Raw genomic sequence first — 25,312 nt, forward strand, 5'->3', positions numbered from 1 at the left:
TTTAACGTGTGGTTGATCATCTAAAATTTGCAGGTTTGGTTCATATGTCATCACTATATGCTTCTTTTGGTTCTGAAAAGTTAGTATAATTTCATCCTTCCAGCTTATGAAATGTACAAAGAAAAATTGTGTCCGAGTTGAGCTATACCTGTTCTGAACTTCTCTAAATTGCTTGATTGATTTTATAATTATGCTGCATGACAGGAAAAAGTGATCATCTATATTAAAATATCTTGAAACATGAAATGCACATAGCTGATGATATGAATCCATATGTTTGGAAAATCTCATCCCCTAATAGCAACCTGTCCTAACAGCATTAGCAAGCATCAACAAGTTTTTTGGTTGTCTCTAACTTATGGTGATCTAGTTGTCATTGTGTCCTCAAATGAGATAAATAGGTCCACATAATTTTATTTATGCTGAAATAGAATTCCAATTATTCAGAAACTTTGGTTTAATAAATCTAGAACAGATCAAGAATCAACTGGTAAACTTAGTGATCAAACCAAATGACATCTCAGATAGGTATGAGTTGGAGAGCTGCTTTTTCACATCTTCACTAAATCGCTCGAGCCAATATCGGTGTGGTAACTTCTGGATGATTTAGGGCATCAACTACTAACTACAAGAGGCAATAGAGTAGATTGAATAGTTCTGCAAAAATAACAAGCTAGCTTAAATAAGCTCCAAGTTTATGTTTTAGTAGCCTTTATTTAAGTTGTATTGTTCCATGGAATAGCTATGCTAGCAGTTTAAGATAAATTCCAGCATTATGTAGGCAAAAATAATGAATCAAATTTGAAAGTCTAAACAGAAATACTACACAATATCAGCAGTCAGATTTATGGATGTTCCGTTCAATTTGACCTAGTGCTCGACAAGTGTAAAATAGACTAGTCCATTTATTAAATGTTTAAAATCTTTAGCATGTAATGGTAAAGTTGCTCCACTATGATCTGAATGTCATGTATTTAGAATAAAGGATTAGCCTCTCCACATACTAGGATGAGGTTGTGTGCATCCAATCTTCTCCAAACCCCATAATGGCAGGAGCTTAGTGCACTAGCTGCCCTGTATGAGATCTTTCATATAGACTTCCATGGCTGAACTAATTACGCAAACTTTTACATATTCTCTAATCCATTTGGTTAAAAATGCGATGAACCAAAATAACAATCATTTGCAATTTCCCTTGTACAATATCATGTCATGGTGTTATCAACACTACTCATGCATGTTAAAAAGAACGAGTCAATCAATTGTTAATAGATTAACAACGAATACATGAACTGAGATCATGAAAGGCAATTGGAGGACCAATAACTTGAATCAGTGGGAACCTCCCCTATCACCAAGAGTGATATACCTCTTTAGTAGTCTAGGGCTTTCTCCTTGTGCTGGAGAACATACTTCTTATGAACAATCTTTGATGGTTGTCAGGCAGTGTTCTCTGCCAAGCAGTGTTTTGGACTTCAACATCTGCTTGACCTGATGCCAAGGAAACAACCGCTTCTCCAAGCTGTACGGCAGAAACTTCAGTTCAAGGATGATGCCTGATTGCTTGCATTTCTTTCATCATAAAATCCATCTTGCACGAAAGCATTGTTTCCATAGCTATCAAGAAAATCAGGTTCTTACAGAACAGGGACAAAGACTCAGGAGACTCCAAACACCCAAAGCTCAGGGGTTGGTGCTGTCAGCGTGAACTCAAAACCTGCTAGAAAGACATTTATTAGGGACAATGCTTTGAGACGCCGGTTTGTCCACCTTTGACAAGAAACATGGATTTCCCTTTCTTTCAACCATTAGGCACTCGTCCTGTTATATTTTAGATCGCTTTTACTGTCATGATCTCAGAGATGATAATATCTAAATGAAGAAAAAAAAGATCACCATGGGAGATGTTCTTGAGACAATTAATAGGGAAAAAACAAATTAGAAGGCACGTCCATTGTTCTCCTTTTCACAGTATGCTACCTTAATAAACCTATGCTAGAGAACTGAAACATAAATAGAACTAGACACAAGAATGTGACATGCGGATATCAACCATTATTTGGTTAACAATAACAAAAATATCCATATCTATATTTGCATATAGCACCGATATAATTTGTGAAATGTGGCTAATGGGACCACAAAAATAATCTTTTAAAGGAATTCAGATTGTGTGCATTCAAAAGGAATCGTTTTGACTTGGATTGATGGTATATATTAAATGAAATCGTATTTCAAACTTAACCAAAAATGGAGACAAATATATCAACTAGTGCGAACTGAAACCTTGAGATTTTTGGGGAGAATGACAGGTAAGTTTGTATAACATTGACAAGAAATCACTTGCTTTACAATAAACTATTTGAAAGCAACACCATATCTCATTTGACATGAAACTACCGTATCTGCAGACTTCTCAATATTAAGGGTTCCTTTGTTTATCTTGCTAATGTATACCAAGTTAATCAAAAATTACTTTAGCTAAATCTACATTAGAAAACTCAAAACCTGGCATGTATCCAGACTCTAATGCCTGGCATGTATTGAAACTTAGTTATGCCCAACTATGACAAGCAATGATTTTGTTTGTCGTTCACAGTGTCACACTGCCAGTTTGCATCAATAAAATAGAAAACACCAACACCACCAACCTTCAGTAAGCAAAGTATTTCATGTACAATACATGATCTTACAATAAAAGAACAAGGCAAGGAACAGCCTGCACCACATATACAGGTGAAAAAAAAAAAAGCATAAAATGCTATACCAAAACATATAAGAACAAACAAATAGACAAATAAATCCATAGAAAAACATAAATATAGCAATAGAAAATATGTTAGCATAACAGTCCATCCTTCATGGAACAATCAGAATCACACATAAGTCTGCAATTATTTGATGTTCCACAAAAACTCATGCTGAAACAAGCCTCTTTTAAGCAAGTTACTGATTTTGAACAAAAGAGTTGAGCCCACTGCTGTGCAAAGGCAGCATCATATTCTTTATGAATAACTTAGAATGGCAAATTTAGAACTTTCCATTAGGCATGCATCCCAGATAAAAGGATTACAAGATAGCATTCATGTTCCTTAACATTCAGCCTCCAATAACATACATTAGTAGTTGCTATGGAACTCATCAAGTAGCTTTCTCTTGAAAGATGGTACAACTACAAATTTTTGACATTTTCACTGGAAAATTTGATACTGTGAATCCCAAAATTTTCAAAGATCAATAAATTTTAGCAAAGGGGGCGTACGTTAACATCTTCAATCAACTGTTGAACTACAAACTCTTCAGATTCTCTTCTATGCAATTGTCTAATTCACTGCCTTCATGCATAAATCAACAAAACAACACTCCCTAAAAGGTCGATATCAAAATCATACAACTTTAGCCAAACATGTTTGGATAACTCCATTGCCAATGCAATCACTCAGAAGGAGTCCAATGTAATACCTCATTGCATTGCCGGGAGAAACACAAAAAGAGGTGTTTGCACATCAGAATACCCAAAGTTAAATGGTGCTTCCCTTGCCACATGCAGCAACATACATCTCTAATAGTCCTGGAACCTTTTCCTTGTGTGGGTTTACATACTTCTCTCTGAACACTTTCTCCGAAGGAGAAAGAACAGTGGTGAACTGCTTTTTCCCACAAGGCAACCCGCTCGCCTTCAACATCTGCATGATCCGATGCCGAGGCATCAACCTCTTCTCCAAGCTGAACGTGAGGAGCTTCGGACGGAAGGCAACCTCCGCTGGCTCAAAACCAACTTCCTTTACCAAAAAGGTCATCTTTGCAGACAACATTTCCTCAGAATTCGTAAGAAATCTTGGATCCTTGCGGAGGGCAGCAAAGGATTCAACCTCTGACAACCCAAAACTCCTCATGACTTGGAGTTTAGCATTGAATTTGGCCTCACTGACACGGCTCAGAGCCCAGAGAGCCCACAAGAACATCCCCGAGCTGCGGGGTACCCCCAATTCCTCGACCCGCTCAATCAAAGCTCTGAATTTTTTCGGACTCCTGCAGATGAATGTGGGGGTCCGCCGCAGCACCCAAGCCGTCCTTTGATCTGAGATGCCGCACTCCCGCAGCAGTGAGAGATTGGGCATGATGACCCTCTCAATGCTGTTGTTGATAACCCATAAGTTGCTTTTGAGGAGCTTCACGAGGTGCTCTTTGGAGCCGAGGAGGCGCATCCAGAAATCCAACCGGGACTGGATGGTGCGGTGGAGGCTGAGGCCAAAAACATTGGCACTTGAGAGGAACAACCGGCTGAGGTCGGATCCAGAGAATCCCAGATCCCGGAAAAATTGGAACTTTGGAGCCAGATTCCTCTCGGCACTATAGTTGAGCAATTTCGGGTAGCGAGATACGACCGTTCTGAGACTGGCGTCGTCGAAACCGTGGCTTCTCAAGGATCCGAGGAAGGCGTCTATCCTCTCGGTAGATTTGAGGTGGGCGAGGGATTTGGAGGCTTTGGAAGCCTCCGCGGAGGAGAGGCCACACGAGTTGATGAGATATTCGACCACAACATGGCATCTTTGAGACGATTTCTCGCCTTCGTCCGCCGCGGCGGCGGCGGCGGTGGCGGAGGAGGAGAAGAGGAGGTCATCGAGGCGATGACGGTGGAAGAGGGGAAGGAGGATATTGGTTCTCGTGCCACTCCCGCGGAGGAAGGCGGAGGAGGGCTTGGCAAGAGACATCGCGCCATCCGGGGGAGAAAGGAGAGTGGCCGCACCGCGGGCCTTCTAGCGGGTTGCATCCAAACCCCACACCATTCGTTACCGGACCGCTCAAGTGAACCGGTTGCACTTCTGTACCCGACCCAGCTCCCACCTAATCTGAAGCCTGGCCAGTAGAGTGACCGGGCATAATTGGTAAACCCAAGTAAATTGGTTTCAAAGTGTTTGTGATCCAAATATGGTCAATCAAGGCAAAAAGGAAAAGCATCTACGAGGTGGAAATCAAGTGTTACGGCCATTTAGGTGGTGCATGCTGTTGGATCGTCCAAGATATCTTCACCTTCATATCTCTTTGATTCTTCCTCAGCCATGAATATCTTGTGTTCGAATTGTAAGGAGGCTTCTAAACCCTCCTTTCTCAATTATGCTAAACATTTTGTTCGATCTTATGATCCTGATATGTGTTGTTTTCTAGAGACCCGGATCTGTGGTGAATCAATTACTTGACCATGGAAGAGATTGAGCAAGTTATTTAAATTTATGCCTTCTGAAAAAGTGCCTGGACCGATAGGTTCCAGTCCATATTTTTCGAGTATTTTTGCCTTATCATTAAGCAGGATGCGGTAAACGCTATATAAAGGACTTTTTCCTTGCTCAAGTAATGCCTAATGTTTGGAAGGATATTTAAATATAAAATCGATTTCTAAGAAGATTAACCCTATCGAGCCAAAGGGTTATAGGACCATAAGTTTATGTAATACACTTTATAAGATAGTGGCCAAGATCCTAATTAGTAGATTAAAGCCTATTATGCCCAAGTTGATCTCTTGTACACAGGGTGTCTTTGTCTAAGAGAGATGTTTCAAACAATATTTTATTGGTACAAGAAATACATTCAATTCACAATGCTCCTAAGAAAAACTGTTTAACGGCTATCAACGATTGATACGGAGAGGGCTTATGATGGAATTTGATGGGATTATATTTGGGCAGTTCTTCATCAATTTAATTTTCATAACAAATTTCTTTGTGGATCGAGCTTGTGTTTCCAATCCAAGGTTTGCTTTATTAATTAATGGCTTATTTACTAACCGGTTCAGTTCTACCATAAGTCGGACGCAGCCTATTGTCACCATTTTGTATTCATATCATGCTTTGAGATGCTTTCAAGATCGCTCAATTTAGTTGTTGAGACAGGTTCATCGCATGTTCACCAGCTCTCCTAAGGCATCTCACATTCTTCTCAGGGATGATTGTTTATTAATTGTAAGGGCTACAAATGGTGATGATCAATGTTTGATAAAAATTGTTTGCCTTAGATCAAGTCAAAGCGTAAACTTAATGAAATCTCATGTTCAACCACTCCACTGGCAATTCAACGTTTGATTTCTACTGATATTGGTATTCCAATTAAGCAACTGCTGCTCGTATTTTGGATAGCCTGTGTCTGATTCAAGACTTAAAGCTGCTGATTTTAATTTGATAATTGATAAATTGCAGTCAAGCAAATACAAATAGTAGCCAAGCAAAAAAAAGGATGCAATCCCTTCAAGCAGAGTTTGTTTTACAGTGACCACTGCTCTAAATTGCAGTTAGTTAAGGTGATCAGGGGATTATCATGATAATTGTATCGTGAGAGGAACTGGAACAGCTGAAAAGAGGAGAGCCGTTAGAGGTGTGATTATTAACTCAACTTGCGACATTGTTTTAATCCAGGAGTCAAAAGTGGCAGCACCTTCTCCTCGTTATTTTCGATCCTTAGGAGGTTCAAAAATTGATGTTTGGTGTTGCTTGGATGCGAATGGCACTGCTGGTGGAATACTAATTGGATGGAATTCGAAGAAATTCACTGCAATCAATCAAACTATCTTTTACGTTCACTGTGGAGTGTACTTCCATGCTTGGAACAAGAGTTTTTGTGTCTCTTCTATTTATGGGCCCTGTGATAGAGATCAACGTGATGACTTTCTTAAAGAGCTCTCGGTCCTCTGGCATTCTCTAGTTGGGCCATGGTTATTGGGTGGTGACTTCAGTTTTACTAAAGGTACGGAGGAAAGACAAGAAAATCCCCAATGTCTTAAAGATAGCTGGATGTTCTTAGACCTAATCTCCAACTCTGTCTGATTGATCTAGGTCTGAAAGGCCGACTATACACTTAGAGCAACAGATATGAAAGCCCTTCTATGGCTCATCTTGATCGATTTCTTTTTTCCTTGGAATGGGAGGACACCTCTCCGGCATCGATGCAAATGTCTCTTCCTAACAATGCCTTGGACCAAGTGCCAATTGCCCTAAAATATATGGATAAATTTCATGGAACCAAAATCTTTAGATTTGAATCTTGGTGGTTGAAAGAATCAGATTTTGATGACATTGTGAAGGGTGCCTGATAGAACATAAAGGGTGGTGGCAACTCCGCTGAAGCATGGGTGAAAAACCTAAGAAATATTCGAGCAGTCATTACATTATAGGCCTTCGATGGAAGAATTATTAATAGAAATTTAAAGAAGAAGATTATGCATGATATCGAGATCATTGATAAGAAGGAAGAGGTGGTTGACCTTTCAACATCTAAACTCTCCACTCGAAAAATACTTAGAGAGTCTTTGGATGATTTATATAAAAAGGAAGAAATTTATTGGAAGCAAAGATCAAAGATTACATGGTTAAAAGAAGGCGATAGAACACAACATTCTTTCTTAAAATTGCCTCGGGATGAAAAAGGAGGAACCATCTTACTGCTTTGACCGAAGGTGGGGTTGAGTTTACTAACCAGGAGGACATTGCTTCAAAACTCCACACTTTCTTTAATAGGAGTTTAACCCTGAAGGTACAGATTGATTAGAAATTGCTTTTTGATATGCCCTCTCTAAACTTGTCTGATTTAGAGCAAGATTTTTCTCTGGGAGGAGATTAAAGAGGTAGTTTTTTCTTTTGAAAGTAACAAAGCCCCAGGTTCTGATGGTTTGACCTTCCAATTTTTTCAAAAATTTTGGATCATTTTGAGGGATGATTTGATGATTCTTCTTAGAGACTTTCACAAAGATCAACTTAACTTGGATCGATTGAATTTTGCCTTTATCTCTCTGATATCTAAGAAGGAAAGTACTCTTATAGCTAAGAATCTGAGGCCAATCAGTCTATTGAATAATCTCTATAAGATCATCACTAAAGTTTTATCGAGGAAACTCAATATGTTCTTTCCAACTCTCAATCAGCCTTTATCAAAGGATAAAATATCATTGATTGCTTCCTGAGTGCCCATGAGATAGTAGCATATTGCAAGCGAACTGGAGAGAAAATATTACTTTGTAAACTGGACTTTGAGAAGGCCTTTGATAAGTTGAATTGGAACTCTCTTTTTGATATGCTACAAGCTAGAGTCTTTCCTAGAAGATGGATTGGGTGGATCCATCAGCTTCCGTAGCTCTTATCGAGAATGGCTCACTAGGCAGATGGATTAAATGCAGGTAAGGGCTTAGGCAAGGGGACCTAATCTCTCCATTACTCTTTATTCTAGCAGTGGACATTCTTCCTCGCCTGCTCAAACAAGCAGGTTCACTTAGATTGCTTGATGAGATTGGTTGTCAAAAAAAGTTCAGTGGTATTTTGACTTGTAGTTTACAGATGATATTCTTTTATTTTGTGCTGGAAAATAAGAAAGTCTGTTGATAGCTAAAGTTATTCTATTAGCTTTTGAAAGTACTTTTGGACTAAAAATAAATTTTCACAAGAGCTTAACCTTTGAGAGTTTGCCTTTGGGAGCTCTATATTAGAGCTCAGCCTTTGGGGGCTCTGCATTGGAAGCTTGGACTTGAGGAGCCTTACATTAAGAGCTTGGTCTTTTGAGAGATCAACCTTTTGGAGCTATATTTTGGGAGCTTGGCCTTTGGGTGCTCTGTGTTGGGAGCCGAGTCTCCAGGAGCTTTATATTATGAGCTCAGTTTTAGGGAGTTCTACCTTAAACTTTTTATCTTATTCTCTGGCTTAATAGATCAATATTGATTTTGGTAGCTTGATCTTGGTTATCACTTTGGTCACAATCTTTAGCTCAGCCTTGAGCTTGGCAGCTTGGCTTTGGTCATCAATTTGGTCTCAATCTTTACCTCAGACTTAGGCTTTGTAGCTCAGTCTCGATCTCGATAGCTCAGCTTGCATCATCACTTTGACCTTTGGCTTTAGCTCAGCTTCGATCTTAACCTCAATCTCGACCTTAATCTTGGACTTGATAGTTCGGCCTTTGTCTTGGTAGCTTGGCCTGGGTCATCAGAGTAGTCTCTGCTTTCACCTCGACCTTGAGCTTAGTAGCTCGGTCTTATCTTGGTAGCTTGGCTTGGATCATCACTTTGCCCTTAGGCTTGGTAACTTGGCCTTCATTTTCATTTTGATATCAGCCTTAGGCTTGATAGCTCAACATCAATCTTAGTAGCTTGGTCTTGGTCATTACCTTATTCCTGACCATCATCTCACCTTTGGGCTTAGTAGCTCAGCTTCAATCTTTCTAGCTTGGTTTGAGTCATCACTTTGGCCTTGGCCTTTACCTCCACCTTGGACTTGGTAGCTCACCTTCGTTTCGGTAGCTTAGCTTGGATCATCATGTTAGCCTTAGACTTGATAGCTAGATCTTAGTTTTCACCTTGGGCTCAGCCTTCACCTCACTCTCAACCTTACAGCTGATCCTTAGTCTTGTTCTTTACCTCGATCTTGGTTTTCGTTCAGCCTTAACTTTTTTCCCTCGACATTGGTCTTGGTAGCTTGACCTGGATCATTATCTTGACCTTAGACTTAGTAGCTTGATCTCAGTCTCTACTTTGATCTCATCCTCACCTCATTCTTAGGCTCGACAACTTGGCCTCGATCTTGATCTTCACCTTGGCTTTAGGCTTGGTAGATCGATCTCGATTTTGATCTTTATCTCGATCTTAGGTTTAGTAGGTTAGTCTCGATCTTAGTCTTCACCAAGACCTCGACCTTCACCTTAATCTTGGGTTTGGTAGCTCAGCCTTTATCTTAGTCTTCACCTTGGCTTTGGATTTAGTAACCAAGCCTCAATCTTCACCTTTGCTGGGCCTTCATCTTAGTCTTAGACTTATAGATCTACGAACTTGCAAGAAAGAAAAGCAGAATGATGGATGAGGGCTTGATAGCTTATAGCCTCTCACAATGAAAGTATGAAAGCTTTGAGTTATGAGAGTTTCTCTTTTTTGGAGCTTGTTACACTGAAATCCCTTAGGTCCTATTTAGATAGGTGCTGGAGTATAGATCCGTAATGGTTTGGAGACAGAAATCATGGGATTACCATAACCTCTTTATTAAGAAATTCAAATATATCATAACGTCCTTTCTTATCTAGATCCTTTATTTGAAATCTCTTGCCATGTGTCCATCCATAATAAATAGATTATTATCACACCACATCATCGAGTATTTTGCTACTTGAACTTGATTTAAAAAACTATTCGAATTGCTCAAGTTTGACCATAAGACATAATTGGTAAATCTAAATATTTTGATAGTTATTATCTAAAAGTAAAAAATAGATTTAGTGTAACGATAAAATTATTCAATTATGAAAACACAAAAACAAAATTGTTCAATTATAAAAATACAAAAACATCTCCTTTTTTTTTAATTTTGGTATATCTTGCATCCCTTAAACTATTGCAGTAATGCATCAACAAGAGTATATAAGTATGAATGTCGGTCACTAGTTAGTAGGCAATGTAATTTGTGCGAAATGATGGATGATCCAATGATCAAGGCACACAAATAAATGACCACAGGTATTAGTCGATCAACTGGCAATTTAATGCAAGAACCATCTTGTTGCCATATCATTTAGTTGGAGCAAAATCTGATAGACAAAAGGTCCTGTGGTAAATAAATCCACATAGAAAATTATATGCACCCAATTACACCTGAGATATTTATCAAAGCAGTGCCTACTACCTACCTACACTAGCTTAGGATAATCTCTAGGGGTGGCAAAAATCGATCTGATCCACCAACCTGACCCGCAGTCGATCTGTCTTAAACATATTTGGGTTTGGATTAAACAGGTTCGGATCATATATGGGTTAACCTGTTTAATCTATTTAATAATCATATCGGATTCAGATTTCAGATAACTGATTCGTTTAACCCATTTAATAAATGAGTTGGATTGGATCGGATCGAGTTGTAACATAACCTATTTAACCCGTGTAACTTAATCCGTTTAAAGCCTTTACCTACAACATGGAGCGCTCTCCTTTTTCCTAAATTTGCTTGCCCGCGCGCAGAGAATTGGGCCACATCAGTGACATTCCATCGATAACACACCACGCTACCCTTTGATTTCCCTGTTTCCATCCCGTAGCCTTGCCAGGGCTTTTTTCTCCTTCCCTCAGTCCTCTCATTTCCTTCTTCTTCGCACCACTAGAGGCTTGTCAGAGACAAAGACCACAGAGGCCAAGACCATAGAGACTTGCTAGAGGCAAAGGAGCTTGAGGCGACTGAGAGATCCCAATAGGGTGAAGGTGTTAGATGTATGTCCTGGAAGTCAATCTTGACGGATGTATAGCATATTTCTAGAACATGATTTTGTACTTAATGGACAGTTATATTACTATTCATATTTTATGTATCCATGAATCATCCAAGAGATTAACAAGATGATGATATATATTCTCAAAGAGTTAAAAATTTGAGACATATGTCGTTGATGGTTAATTTCTAAATTGCTCCAGATCATAGGATCATCATAGGGATAATGATTGATCCAGATAAACTGATGCACAAATTACTTCCTTATGACAAATGAGTCTCGAGTCTGCAGTGTAGTGATATTGAAATAAGAGTACAGATGGTTGTTAGAGAATAACTAGCACTAAGCATGATCAATACGAGAAGTCACATGGATGTCTACTCACTCGTTAATGACTTTCTCGATGCTGCAGTAGTGTAATTGGTCCTTTGACCTGCGGTGCCACAGCTGCTCGCAATGAAGCTGCTAAAGTTTGACTACACATAAACATTGACTCAATGAGTTCTTATAGTGAATGTTGACGATAGTTGGTCCACTGAGGAGTAGGGTGCGTACTTAGATGAAATCTATCGATCCTAACAGAGGGAAGTAGTCCTATGGGATTTAAGAAGCGAGTCTTTAAGTCTATAACCATAGCAGTGTGATTGATAAAAAAGAGTTTTTATGAGAATTACACATGGACTCGAGCTAATTGAACCTATCATATGATCAATGTTGAAGTTTGACGACTTATCCATGATCTGCCATCTGATCGAAACTCACGATAGAGGGACTGTATCATACGTTAACTACACCTAGAGGTTTATCACCTTTTATTCTGTTGGATTGTCATTATATATTACTAGGTGTCACTGATAGATTGTAAGACCTATGAGCATCATTTTGATGATCGATGATCTTTGATGGGCAGAGTTGGAATGGTTCCAACCCATTGAAAGGTGTTCCAATGATATTATGATAGAGATCACAATATATCTCACTACCAGACATAATAAAATCTATGGGGTCACATACAAAGAGACTTTTGACTGATCAAATGGTTGAATTACAATTATGAAGTGCGATAGGATTTAATCATTAATATGATTGATGATTAATCTAATATAAAAATTATAATTAAGTAACTCGCTAAAGAGTTAGTGAGTTATAGAAGGATTAATTAACAATTGGATTACTAATTGACTTAATTTGATTGAGTAATGGAGCTTATATTAAGTCTAATTGAATTAAATTCAATTTGACTTGATATGAATTTGATTTGATCAAGTCTAATTGGGTTATGAGATAATCTAATTGCATGGGAGAATAATTTTTTGTTTGATTAGAATTTGAGTTTGACCTAATTTCTAATTAGATTAGGATCTAACTATAAGAGATTTTGGATTCCTATTTGGGCTAGAAATTCTTCTTTAATTAGGTGTAATTAAATTTTAATTAATTGAGAATTAATTTGATTTAAATCAGCTACCTAAAGAGGAGTCCCAATAGACTAGAACTCTTCCTCTCTTCTTGCGCCATAAGGAAGCCACACATAGCCCCACACCCACTTGATTTTTGCGCCTATTTTTTCTCCATGACCAAGAGATATTTCAGTGTGAAAGGAGTTCACGCTAATTCCTTTTCTATGGGATATTTTGGTGCAAAAAGGAGAAGGGTTGGGCGGCATATTCAAGAGTCCAAGGATATATGGACTCTTACCTAAAAATCCTAACTAATCCTATTTAAACAAAGGATAAGTGGGGCGGCATGAAACCTGATATTGATCAGATTTTGGATGCCAAATACAAAGGGGCATGCATGAAGAAACTTGGAGAAAAGAGGGTGCGGCATCCAAGGGCTAGGCGTGAGGTTTGTTGGCCCTATACTTTCTTTCTTACAAACAATCAAAGGTTGGTTGTTAGAGTCTTCTCTCTTCCTCTTTTGTCCAAATTTTGGACATGGATTTTTCTCTTCTTTGTCTAAAAGTTAGACATATATTTCTTAGATCTCTAGCATAGAGATTTTGTGTATGGATTTTAGGAAGAAAGAGAAGAAAATATTTTTCTCTTGATCTCTAGCGTAGAGATCTTCATCTATCTATTCTCTTCTTCTTCACTAAAAGAGTCTTGAGAGAAACGAAGAGTTTTCAACTATCAAGATACGATCTCTGCAAAGAAACTAGCACTCCAGTTAGATCAAGAAGCTTCTGATCAGATCAAGATCTCATGTGGATATCCGTAGAGACCAGATGCTTGTACGATTTCAAAAGATATTCGGAAGACATCCATGATCATCGGTTCGCAGTGTAGATCGATCCGCATCAAGATATGAAGATTAGATCTTCTTTATTTATTCTTCTCTATTTGATTTCTGTATCTGAATCCTATTTCACATATGTAAATTTATTTTATGATTTTAAGATTTGATCTTATGCATGCTTAGATTAAATTAAATTTAATCTGAATTTTTAACTTTCGCTGCGTACTTGTTTTAAAAAATTTTTCATACATGAAATCATAAAATCACAATAGGAGGGCAGAAGGCGACTGAGGACCGCAGCAAGGCGAGGTCGGTGGCCATCCCTGAGGCGATCGGAGGGTTGGCGGTGGGTTTCGCCATCGTAAGGAAGCAGGTGGTCAAGAGATACATTCCCATCTCAATTTTTTTTTGGGGTTTAGGATTTCTTTTTAAATTGATTTCTTTTTGATTTTCCGGTTTCCATCCCGCAGTCCTGTTAGGGCTTTTTTTTCTCTTTCCCTCGGCCCTCCCTTTTCCTTCTTGTTTGCACCGTTGTGGGCTTGCTGGAGCACGACGATGTAGGCGAGGGTAGAGAGAGGTCGAGTGGAGGGGCGAGCACATGACGATGCTGGCGAGGATGGAGGGACGAGCGTGCGGTGACGCTGGCAAGGGGGAGGGGCGAGCGCACGGCGATGAGGGCGGAGAGGTGGGCTGCGGTCAGGCCAATAGCATGATGACTGGTGAGCCGCAGAGATCGAAGATAGAGGTGAGGAGTTGATTTTTATTTTTTTATTTTTTTAAACAGATTGTAATTCACAAATAAATTTTTTATTAATTAAATTATAAATTAAATAGGTTAAATACATCAGATCGGTTGACTTATTTATTAAATGGGTCAGTCCGGTTTTGACGATGAACATATCAGAAAGATCGTATCTTTGAAACCCAAAGTTCTCTGCGCTAGTGTGGACAATAATCTTAAGCCAAGGATGAAGGTGTTACAGGAACTGGGATTTTTCGAGACAGAGATTGTTCAGCTGGTTTCGTTGAGCCCCTCAGCCCTTGTTTGCGGTGAACTGCAGCGCAGGATCGAGTTCTAGAGGCGATTGTTTGAGACTAATGAGCAGCTACTAAAAGCTATTGAGAGGAAGGGAGGATGATTCCTAGGTATGGTGTCCTAAAGAATCTAAAAGCAAATGAGTTGGCCGAGGGAGATCTGGACTTTTATTCTGCTGTTATAATTTCAGAGGACAAGTTCCTAAATAAGTTCGTTCTTCCTCATAAAGATAGAATTTCAGGGCTATATGAAACTTATGTTGCTTTTACTGTTGGAAAAGTTCCAATTGATTGCAAGTTTTGAGGAGATTCAGTGAAGAAAGTAGAGTATTTTTTTTTTTCAGAATTTGTTTATCAATATATACAATTTAATATCTTTTTCACTGGTTCCGGTGCATGTCGATGGTGGAGATAGTTGATCTCATGCTTCGCCAAATGAGTTGAATGATTGTGATGATCAAGCCAAGATGTATCCGGTTCATAACTAGTACAAAATTCAAGTGAATTCTGTCATCCTAAGTAGTGCAATTTTTGTTGCTTCGGGGCATTAAGTTATATCCTGTGAATGAGGATTTGTTTAAATGTGCATGGAAAAATTGATTTTTCTTTCTTCATAGTTTATCTCAGCTTCGTTTTATTGATTTTGTAGTTAGCAAATCATGGACACAGGTTTCATCACTATCATATATCTTCAATCAATTGATTTAAATTCAAGCAGTTTAATATCATCTCCACGAGGTCTAATCAATTGATTTAGTATTTTCAGTTCAGGCAGTTCTTTGTGAAGCTTATTTTGCTGCTTATGCTGGGAAAGTTTCTATTTTCTTGCAAATCTTGAATAGAAACGAGGAAGAATCTAGTGGGCTCCTTATCTTTCTTTGGTTGATTTAACCATTCATACAGTTTAACATCATTTTCACTTGTTTGGTGGCATGCTTCTATTAATGACTTTGAAATGTCATGATGATCCTAACATCTTTGACTTCTTATTTCTCGGGAACAAAAGACATACATCTTGTAAGAAGAGCGTGATTTATTAGCAATGTGAATGGTGGATAAAAGAGGAAAAACCTCTTTTTACTATAGCCTCCTAGGAGACATGGGGATAACATCTTATTAAAAGTTATGTTTTGGTGTTCAACTCATGTCCTAAATCCACTAACTTTACTATTATTATCCAACCACTCCAATTACAAGTGAGATAGTTTCTTATTAAGAAAAGTGTTGGGTGGATGTCTGACCAGGACACCACCTCCCAAGATCCTTTCAGTACCACGCGATGCAGCAGAAAGAAAGAAGAAACAAAATAAAAGGAAAAACAATCAAAATACGTGGATCAGCCACAAAAGGGCTCGCCTCCACGGGGCATGCAAACTTCACTATGAAAAAAAAATTTACAAGAGGAGACCTCATCCTCAACTCTTGTACACCCAATTCTCTCTCACCTGAAGTTTCCCTCACAAAAGCTCTCTCTCTCTTGAAGACCCCCCTTGAACCCCTGAAGTGCCTGGCGTCCGCTGTCTAGGAGCCTCCTGCTCCTTCTCTCACAGCACTCTCGCCTCCCTCTCTCTTCTCGGGTTCGTACGGACTTCGTACGGCGCAAAAACTGATCCACACCTCTCTGTTTCATCACAGGACCCTTTTAAAGGGTTAAACATGGTTTAAACTTGATTAGAGAGGGATTAGGAGTCCTAAACAAAGCCAAAAAACCCCCTGAACCGTTGGATCAAGACCGCAATCTTTTTGGGCCGTCCGATCGTGCTCCGGTCCACGGAATAGTATCGTGGACCGCGTGAAACGCGTGGGAAATGCCCACGCGGATCATAGGCCCCACCGTGGACCGCCCGGTCCACGGTGGACCGGGGCAAGGGGGCCAGCAGGCCGCTGGCCTGGGCCGGCCCGCGCGCAAGGGCCTGGGCCGCGCCTGCGCGCGCCTGGGCCGCGCGCCCCCCCCCGCATGGGCCTGGGTCGCGCGTCCCGAGCGCCGTCGCCTGCGGCCGCGCCGCTGCTGCCCGCCGCCGGTCCTCCACCGCCTCGATTTTCGTGCCAACTTCAAAAGCTCGTATCCCCTCCATCCGAGCTCCGTTTCAGGTGATCTTGGTCTCGTTGGACTCCATTTTTCACCACGAACCTCACCATAGGCTCAATGTGGGCTGAATCTCGAGGCATCAAATTCTAACAATCTCCCCCTCGACTCGATATTCGGCCTCCTCCAAACTTCGAGAGCTTCTGGATCTCCTCGCCTCCATACCCTGGGGTAATCGCCTGCTGATCATGGATGGGCAAACATGGGAGTCGAGCTAGGCTGCTCGATCCCATCTCCATCGTATGCTGTGCTCCTTCTGACCTGAGACCTGCTCGGGGCATCATCCTGCGGCAATAGGAATCTTACCTTGCGACATCGCCTCTCGTCCTCCCGAGTCTCCTGTCTCGTGCCCGATCCGCCTCTTGGAGCTCCACCTCGCTCTGGGCTCCACCTGGCTCCTGATACTCTACCTCGCACTGGGCTCCCTGCCAGGTAATAATGTCCTCTGCTCCCCTTCTTCCCCTCCAGCACAGTCCTATCGTCGCGTAGCACCCTCAGGATTCCTCCACTAGCTACCGTCCTGTAGCCTCTCGAATCCAGTATGCTAAGTGAGATAAGATTTCGCCTGAAATCGGGTATGTATCGGACCTCCCCCAATCTCCTCACTGCACCGTCATGTGTCCTCCAGCTGACCGTCCCAATGCCTCTGATCGCACAGCTCGATCCATTCGGTAGATATACAGTGCTCTCACTGTTCTCCAGGGAGTCAAACTGCTCCTCTCTGCAACATACATGATACGGGCATGCAGAATCTAATATCCACTGCTGGGAAGAAGTAGATACCTCATCAGATATCTCCAGGACATCTCCATCTGAATCGCTGCCGGCCGTCGCTACAGCAGCCACCGTCCGATTTTTCAGTTGAGGGCAATCTCTGGTTAGATGCCCCAACTCCTCACACCGGTAACATCTGATTTTGCTCAAGTCCCTCTTGGACTTAGACCGCCCTCGTTGCGATCTTCTGTCACTCCGTCTACTGCCTCCTGCACATCCAGAAGCCACCAAAGCTGAGCTACCGCCACCTGAGCTCGAAGTTGGGTTCTCCCTCTTGAGAACCTCGTTATGGAGTATCGCCGCGGTGACCTCGTCCATCTTGATAGTGCTCTTCTCCACTAGAAGAGCAGTCACCAAGGACTCGTACGAAGGGGGAAGCGACGCCAGCAAAACCAGCGCCCTGGTCTTCTCCTCAACGTTCTCGCCAACGCTGAGAAGGTCGGTGAGGATTTTCTGGAAGTGGCTCAGATGCTCCTGCACGCTCTGTCCCTCAGTCATCCGCAGTTGGTAAAACTGCCTCCAGAGGAAAAGAGTGTTGGTGAGAGACTTCGCCATGTACAACTCCTCGAGCTTCGACCACAATACCGTCGGGGAAGTCTCGCTCAGCACATGGATCACCACCTCATCCGTCAGGTACATTAGGATGGTACTCACCGCCTGCATCTGTAGCGGTTTCCAATCCCGCACCTCCACGGTGGTCGGCTTCTCATCGCACAAGAGAGCATCGATCAACCCCTGTTGGATGAGCACGTACATCCTTCACCCTTTCCTGCCACAAGGAGAAATTGCTCTTACCATCGAACTTGTTGATCTCCATCTTGATTGTTCCTGTTTTCTCCATCTTCAGTCTTGCTCACCACCACTGCAATCTGCGTTCCTGTACCGCCTTGCTCTGATACCACTTGTTGGGTGGATGTCTGGCCAAGACACCACCTCCAAAGATCCTTTCAGTACCACGCGATGCAGCAGGAAGAAAGAAGAAACAAAATAAAAGAAAAAATAATCAAAATACGTGGATCAGCCACAAAAGGGCTCGCCTCCACGGGGCATGCAAACTTCACTATGAAAAAGAAATTTTACAAGAGGAGACCTCATCCTCAACCCTTATACACCCAATTCTCTCTCACCTGAAATTTCTCTCACAAAAGCTCTCGCTCTCTTGAAGACCCCCCTGAACCCCTGAAGTGCCTGGCGACCGCTGTCCAGAAGGCTCCTGCTCTATCTCTCACAGTACTCTCGCCTCCCTCTCTCTTCTCGGGTTCGTACGGACTTCGTACGGTGCAAAAACTGATCCACACCCCTCTGTTTCGTCACAGGACCTTTTTAAAGGGTTAAACAGGGTTTAAACTTGATTAGAGAGGGATTAGGAGTCCTAAACAAAGCAAAAAAACTCCCTGAACCATTGGATCAAGACCGCAATCTCTCTGGGCCGTCCGATCGCACTCCGGTCCACGGAATAGTACCATGGACCGCGTGAAATGTGTGGGAAACGCCCATGCGGTCCACAGGCCACGCCGTGGACCGGGGCAAGGGGGCCAGCAGGTCGCTGGCCTGGGCCGGCCCGCGCGCGCGGGCCTAGGCCGCGCCTGCGCGCGGGCCTGCACGTGCCTGGGCCGCGCGCCCACCTGGGCCACGGGCCCCCCGCACGGGCTTGGGTCGCGCTTCCCGCACCGGCCTGGGTCGCGCATCCCGCGGGCCGCCGCCTGCGGCCGCGTGGCTGCCACCCGCCGCCGGTCGCCGGCAGTCCTCCACCGCCTCGATTCTCGTGCCAACTTCAAAAGCTCATATTGTAGCGAAAATTTAGTGCAGAGGCAAAATGATAATTTTAAAATTTTTTCAAAATTACTATTTTACAGTGGAATTATTAATTAATCTCATTAATTAATACTAATTAACCCTACACTAGGATCTAAATATGATACAACAGCATGCATTTAAATTTGAAATTCAAATTTGAATCAGTAAACCTTTTACGTGACTGTGTTCAGAACACATCACCTTTTGCGGGTAGTCGATCACCGCAATCTGATCACCGTCGAGGGGCTCTGATCGTCACGTCGCAGCCACACAAATGTCTGGCCTCTGCGGATCGTCCACACGAAGCTCCCGTCTGATCAGCTCCTCACGAATGCTAGTTCGTGATTTCACCCTTTTGATGGCAGATGTTGATCGAACTTCTTCGATCAATGTGTGCCGACTCCTCGGATGCTCCGGATCATTTGCACGATTGCTTGAGAGGCTGATGGATCTCTCCCTGAAATTTGGTGGACTCACGACACTCGTGGCACACCAATCTCACTTCCCAAACCCTAGGTAGAAACCCTAGGATACACACTAGAAATCCTGCACTCAATTTTCTTTCTTTTCTTTCTTTTTCTCTCGGAAGGTTTTGGACCTTCACCTTGCGCACAAACTTTTCTCACGCCCCAAAGTTTCTCTCCTAAAATTTTTACGGACGTCCCACCTTTCTCCTCTTTTTAAAACAACGTCGAACGTGTCTTATCCGCATGAGAGGATAAAGATAAGTGGTTGCACATTTGAATTCAAATCAAATTTGAATTTAAATGCAAAACCAACTCATTCCTATCCACTTGTGCGTGAGAAGAGAAGGGGCGTGAGTTGATTTGTGCATGGAGAGTTTACACGAGAAACATTTTCTCGTGTAAAATATGGGGCGCACAAGATAAGACCATGGCGCATGGATTAGTTAGTTGCTCATTCAAATTCAAACTTTCTTTTGAATTTGAATGGCCAACCAACTTATTTTTATCCAGATATTTGGCGCACAAGGGTGGGCATGGGATGGCTTCTGTGTGGAGAAAATTCACGAGAAGTTGCTTCTCGTGAATTTAAATATGCACAGAAGAAGTGAGGTGGCGCAGGGAGAAAAGTCAAGGTGGTTTGAACCTAATTGAGCCAACCTAATCTAAATAGGTTAAGCACAATTAGAATAAATTAAATCCAACTTAATTAGGCTTAATTAGGCCCAATAAAATCCTAATCAAATCTGGAATTAACTAAACCAAACCCCTGATCAAATCAGGGACTAAACCACCTTAGCGATTAGGTCAACATTTAACCTAATCGGGTCAATCCAAACTGAATCCAATTCAATTGAACTTGATCCAAAAATAATTACTCAATCAAATTGAGTTAATTAGTGATCAAATCACTAATAAAACCTCTCATAAATATTGAGTCCAAATCCGATGGGCAATCAGGCATCAAAGACCATCGATATGAAACCCTGATCAAAGAGTTCAAATTTCAAATTCAAAATTTAAAATTTAAAATTTTGATCTCGATACCCAAAATGTGTGGAACTCATGATCAGAGAATCCTAATTCTCAATCATAGAGTCCCAGACACATAAGACTCATAATCAGCCATCTGATCACAAAGGAACCACTAATGTGTGTGACCCCGCAGGTTCGAACCTAAGCCAGTAGCACAGAAACCAATTCTTGTACTAATCGAAGTGACCATCTAGTAATGGTACTCGACGATCGGATAGGTCGAATAATCACAATCGCAATATTAAGAACCTACGTGAATATGGTTACCGTATAATTCATCCCTTTTGACCTCTGTGTTTAGGATGACTCAGGGTTAAACTGTCAACCCTGATGATATCATCCGAATCGTGCTGAACTCAATTAGTCCTCTGACTCCTCACTAGGACTACCCTGGCCAAGGTTTTGCTAAATTGAAACACGACTGTACATAGCTCTTAAACTGGAGTGGTCAATCCCATCTTGACACACGCACCAACAAGTCAAGTATTTGACTACACCCAGCAGCCTTCCGTCATTGAATTAGAAATTCAGGTAGTCCAGTGCCTAAGTGCAGTGAGTTGCTTGCAAGTCACCGTGACGGTCTCAGGTCGGAGGGACATTTATACCCATATCCCATCGGAGCAAATTTTGACGGCAGAAATAGCTCCGGAGTTGGTCACGTTCAGTGCAGATGTACCATTACATCTCACCTGTATGCCATACCAGTGTCTCCACACTCTTTGGTTATGAGGACAACCAACCCATATGGCACACAACGACCTATGCTCGATAAACGTTATCGTCCTTGGTAACAACGTATCATTTGATCGCGAACATGTTTAAGGACTAAGCGACAAATCCTCCTTTGTCGAGTCTAAATAGTCCTAAGGACTTCACCACAACACAAGAGTTCATTAGAAGATGAAACATTTGTGATGAAAAAATATCAAAATAACTTTTATTTATTTATAATTCATGTACTAATACAAAAAGAGCACAACCGTCAACAGGCTGACGATTGGCTTTGGGATACTATTCCCAACAATCTCCCACTTGGCCTAAAGCCTATCGGTGCAGTATCTAATACCCATCTTCGACTTGTAGTCGTTGAACTCCTTCACCGCAATGGCTTTAGTGAATGGGTCGGCCAGGTTCTCCTTTCCGTCGATCTTCTGAAGGTCGACGTCACCTCGATCCACGATCTCCCGGATGAGATGGTAGCGGTGCAGAATATACTTCGTCCGCTGGTGTGCCTTTGGTTCCTTTGCCTGAGCAATGGCTCCAGAGCTGTCGCAGTAGAGCAGAACTGGACCAACAAGGGAGGGTGCTACTCCAAGCTCGGTGATGAATTTCCTCAGCCACACCGCTTCTTTGGCAGCATCTGATGCAGCAATATACTCTGCCTCGCATACTGAATCAGCCACAGTGTGCTGCTTGGAACTCTTCCAGCAGACAGCCCCACCATTAAGGGTAAAAATAAATCCTGACACACTCTTGCTATCATCGCGATCAGACTGAAAACTAGAGTCTGTAAACCCTATAAGTCTCAAGTCCGATTCACCATATATAAGCCACTGGTCCTTAGTATTTCTTAAATACTTCAGGATGGTTTTAACAACCTTCCAGTGATTCTCTCCTGGATCAGATTGGTATCTACTCACTACCCCTTGTGAGTATGCCACATCTGGTCGTGTACATGTCATGGCGTACATGATAGATCCCACTATCGAAGCATATAGAATCCTACCCATACGCTCTCTCTCTTGAGGTGTTGTCGGACAATCCCTCTTCGAGAGAGAAATTTCATGGCCTATCGGTAGATAGCTTTTCTTGGAATTTTCCATGCTGAACCTTTTTAGCATAGTATCAATGTACGTGGACTGGGATAAGCCAAGCAATTTTTTGGATCTATCCCTATAGATCCTCATCCCTAGGATGTAGGAAGCTTCTCCCAGATCCTTTATGGAGAACTGTGACGATAGTCAAATCTTTATTCCCTATAATGCAGGGACATCATTCTCGATTAAGAGAATATCATCCACATACAATACAAAAAATACTACTACTGGACCATTAGTTCACTTATAAATGCAGGGCTCTTCTCCGTTCTTAACGAAGCCATACGTTTTGATCGTCCTATCAAAACGTATGTTCCAACTCCGAGATGCCTGCTTAAGTCCATAAATGGACCTCTGTAGCTTGCACACCTTAGACTCATCTGTGGATGTGAACCCTTCAGGTTGTATCATATACACCTCTTCGTCCAGCTCTCCGTTTAGGAAAGCTGTCTTCACATCCATCTGCCAAATTTCATAGTCCAGATGGGCAGCTATCGCAAGCATAATCCGAATGGATTTGAGCATTGCCACAGGAGAAAATGTCTCGTCATAGTCTATACCATAACGTTGACGATATCTCTTGGCAACCAGACGGGCTTTATAGGTCTCCACCTTTCCGTCTGCGCCCCTCTTCCTTTTGAAGACCCACTTACACCCTATGGGTTTTACTCCTTCGGGTGGGTCAACCAATGTCCATACATCATTGATCTTCATGGACTCCATTTCGGATTTCATGGCCTCTAGCCATTTCTCAGAGTCAGGTCTCTGCATTGCATCCATGTAGATGATCGGATCCTCATCGTTTTCATCAAGTTCGACAGGATCACCATCCCGGACCAAGAAATCATAGTATCTGTCCGGTTGATGTGGTACTCTACCAGACCGCCTTAAGGGTGCATAATCAATGGGCTCCGGATCTGATCTAATCAAATCCGGTTCAGGTTCAGTAACATGTGTCGGTTTTTTCACCTGTCGAACTTCGTCAAGTTCGACCTTAGAGGCAACAGTTTTTTCACTAAGGAACTTCTTTTCTAAAAAAATTATCTTAAGGTTGACAAACACCTTTTGCTCATCAGCAAGGTAGAAATAATACCCTTTGGTCTCTTTTGGGTACCCTATAAAATTACACTTGTCAGACCTAGGTCCAAGCTTATCTGTAATTAAACGTTTAACATAAGCCGAACACCCCCAAACCCTAAGGTGCGAGAGTACTGGCTTACGTCCTATCCATATCTCATATGGCGTTTTGGCTACAGACTTACTCGGAACTCTATTTAGAAGGTAACAAGCCGATTCGAGCGCATATCCCCAGAGGGAGATCGGCAGACCAGCAAACCCCATCATGGATCGAACCATGTCTAACAGGGTACGATTCCTCCTTTCAGACACACCATTATGCTGTGGTGTTTCAGGAGGAGTCCACTAAGAGAGAATCCCATTCTTTCCTAGATACGTCAGAAACTCATTGGAAAGGTATTCACCTCCTCGATCAGATCGAAGAGTTTTAATACACTTCCCAGTTTGTTTTTCTACCTCATTTCGGAATAGTTTGAACATTTCAAATGATTCCGACTTATGCTTCATTAAATAGACATACCCATACCTAGATAGGTCGTCTGTGAAGGTTATGAAGTAGAAAAATTCACCTCTTGCACTTGAGCTCATAGGTCCACATACATCAGAATGTACCAGACCTAAGAGTTCACTGGCTCGCTCACCTTTTTCAGTAAAAGGTGACTTGGTCATCTTCCCAAGAAGACAGGACTCACAGGTTGGAAGTGATTCACAATCACTAACTTCAAGAATTCCTTCTTGAGCCAACCTGTTTATCCTGTTCTTATTGATATGACCTAGTCTACAGTGCCAAAGGTAGACTTCTGACATATTATCTATTCTAGAGCGTTTACCGAAGTTTTGAACCACATTAACAGGCTGTGATAGTAAGTAAATTCTATTAGTTAATTATCCAACAAATATTGTAACACCATTCAAAATGATATTGTAAATATTTTTTTTTATTAAAAAATCATAACCGTACATGGTCAAAAGGCCTACAGAAATAATATTTAATAAAAAATTTGGACAATAGTGACATTCACTCAGAATTACATTACGAGAATTGATTACAAGACTCATGATTCCTAAAGCTAGAACTGGAATTTTGCTTCCATCTCCAACGTTCAGGAAGCTCTCGCCTTCATCAAATCTCCTACTGACCTGCAGACCCTGCATCGAATTACAAATATGATAAGGGCTTCCGGTATCCAATACCCAGGCAGTAGTATCACAAATCGAAAAGTTGCAAGGTGTTATCATATAATTACCTTGCTTCTTCTTTGGCCTGTTCGGGTCCAGAGAGGCAATGTATTGAGGACAGTTCCTCTTCCAATGCCCGTGCTTCTTGCAAAAGAAGCACTCCGCCTGGCTCTGATCGTGCTTGCGCTTCTTGGTCTGACCCTGTGCTACTGTCCCAGCATGAGATTGCACCTTCTTATTTTTCTTCTTCTTGTTCTTCTTCCCCTTCCCAAAGGGTTGACGATGAGAAGAAGACCCTCCCACTACATTCACCGACTCCTTATGGAGTTGGTGATCCTTCTCAAAGTTCTGCAGCAACCCCAACAATCCGTGGTAGTTTACTGCAGGCTTTGTCATTCGAAAATGAGTAAGGAATGGGAGGAAGGACTTGGGCAAGGAATTAAGGATCGCATCCTTACTGAGCTGCTCGTGCAGAGGAAAGCCCAATTTGCTTAGGCGCTCAATCATCTCGATCATGTACAGTACATGATCAGTGACTGAGGCCCCATCCCTCATCCGAGCATTGAAAATGGCACAACTAGTTTTGTGCC

At 41.8% G+C, this 25,312-nt stretch overlaps 1 protein-coding gene across 1 annotated transcript; it reads right to left on the bottom strand.

Annotated features, from left to right (window-relative positions):
• Positions 1 to 3,022: 3,022 nt before the first annotated feature.
• On the bottom strand, positions 3,023 to 4,733 carry LOC105056511 (transcription termination factor MTERF8, chloroplastic). Its single transcript, XM_010938724.4, has one exon. It carries the CDS (start codon positions 4,713 to 4,715, stop codon positions 3,522 to 3,524), a length of 1,194 nt encoding a protein of 397 aa, XP_010937026.1. The 5' UTR covers positions 4,716 to 4,733; the 3' UTR covers positions 3,023 to 3,521.
• Between the last annotated feature and the right edge of the window lie 20,579 nt (positions 4,734 to 25,312).

The sequence above is a fragment of the Elaeis guineensis genome, chromosome 13 (genome assembly GCF_000442705.2).
Source record: "Elaeis guineensis isolate ETL-2024a chromosome 13, EG11, whole genome shotgun sequence".
NCBI classification, from domain to species: domain Eukaryota; kingdom Viridiplantae; phylum Streptophyta; class Magnoliopsida; order Arecales; family Arecaceae; genus Elaeis; species Elaeis guineensis.

Coding starts and splice junctions, on each gene's coding strand:
- LOC105056511 (XM_010938724.4), bottom strand. CDS start 4,715: ATGTCTCTTGCCAAGCCCTCCTCCGCCTTCCTCCGCGGGAGTGGCACG.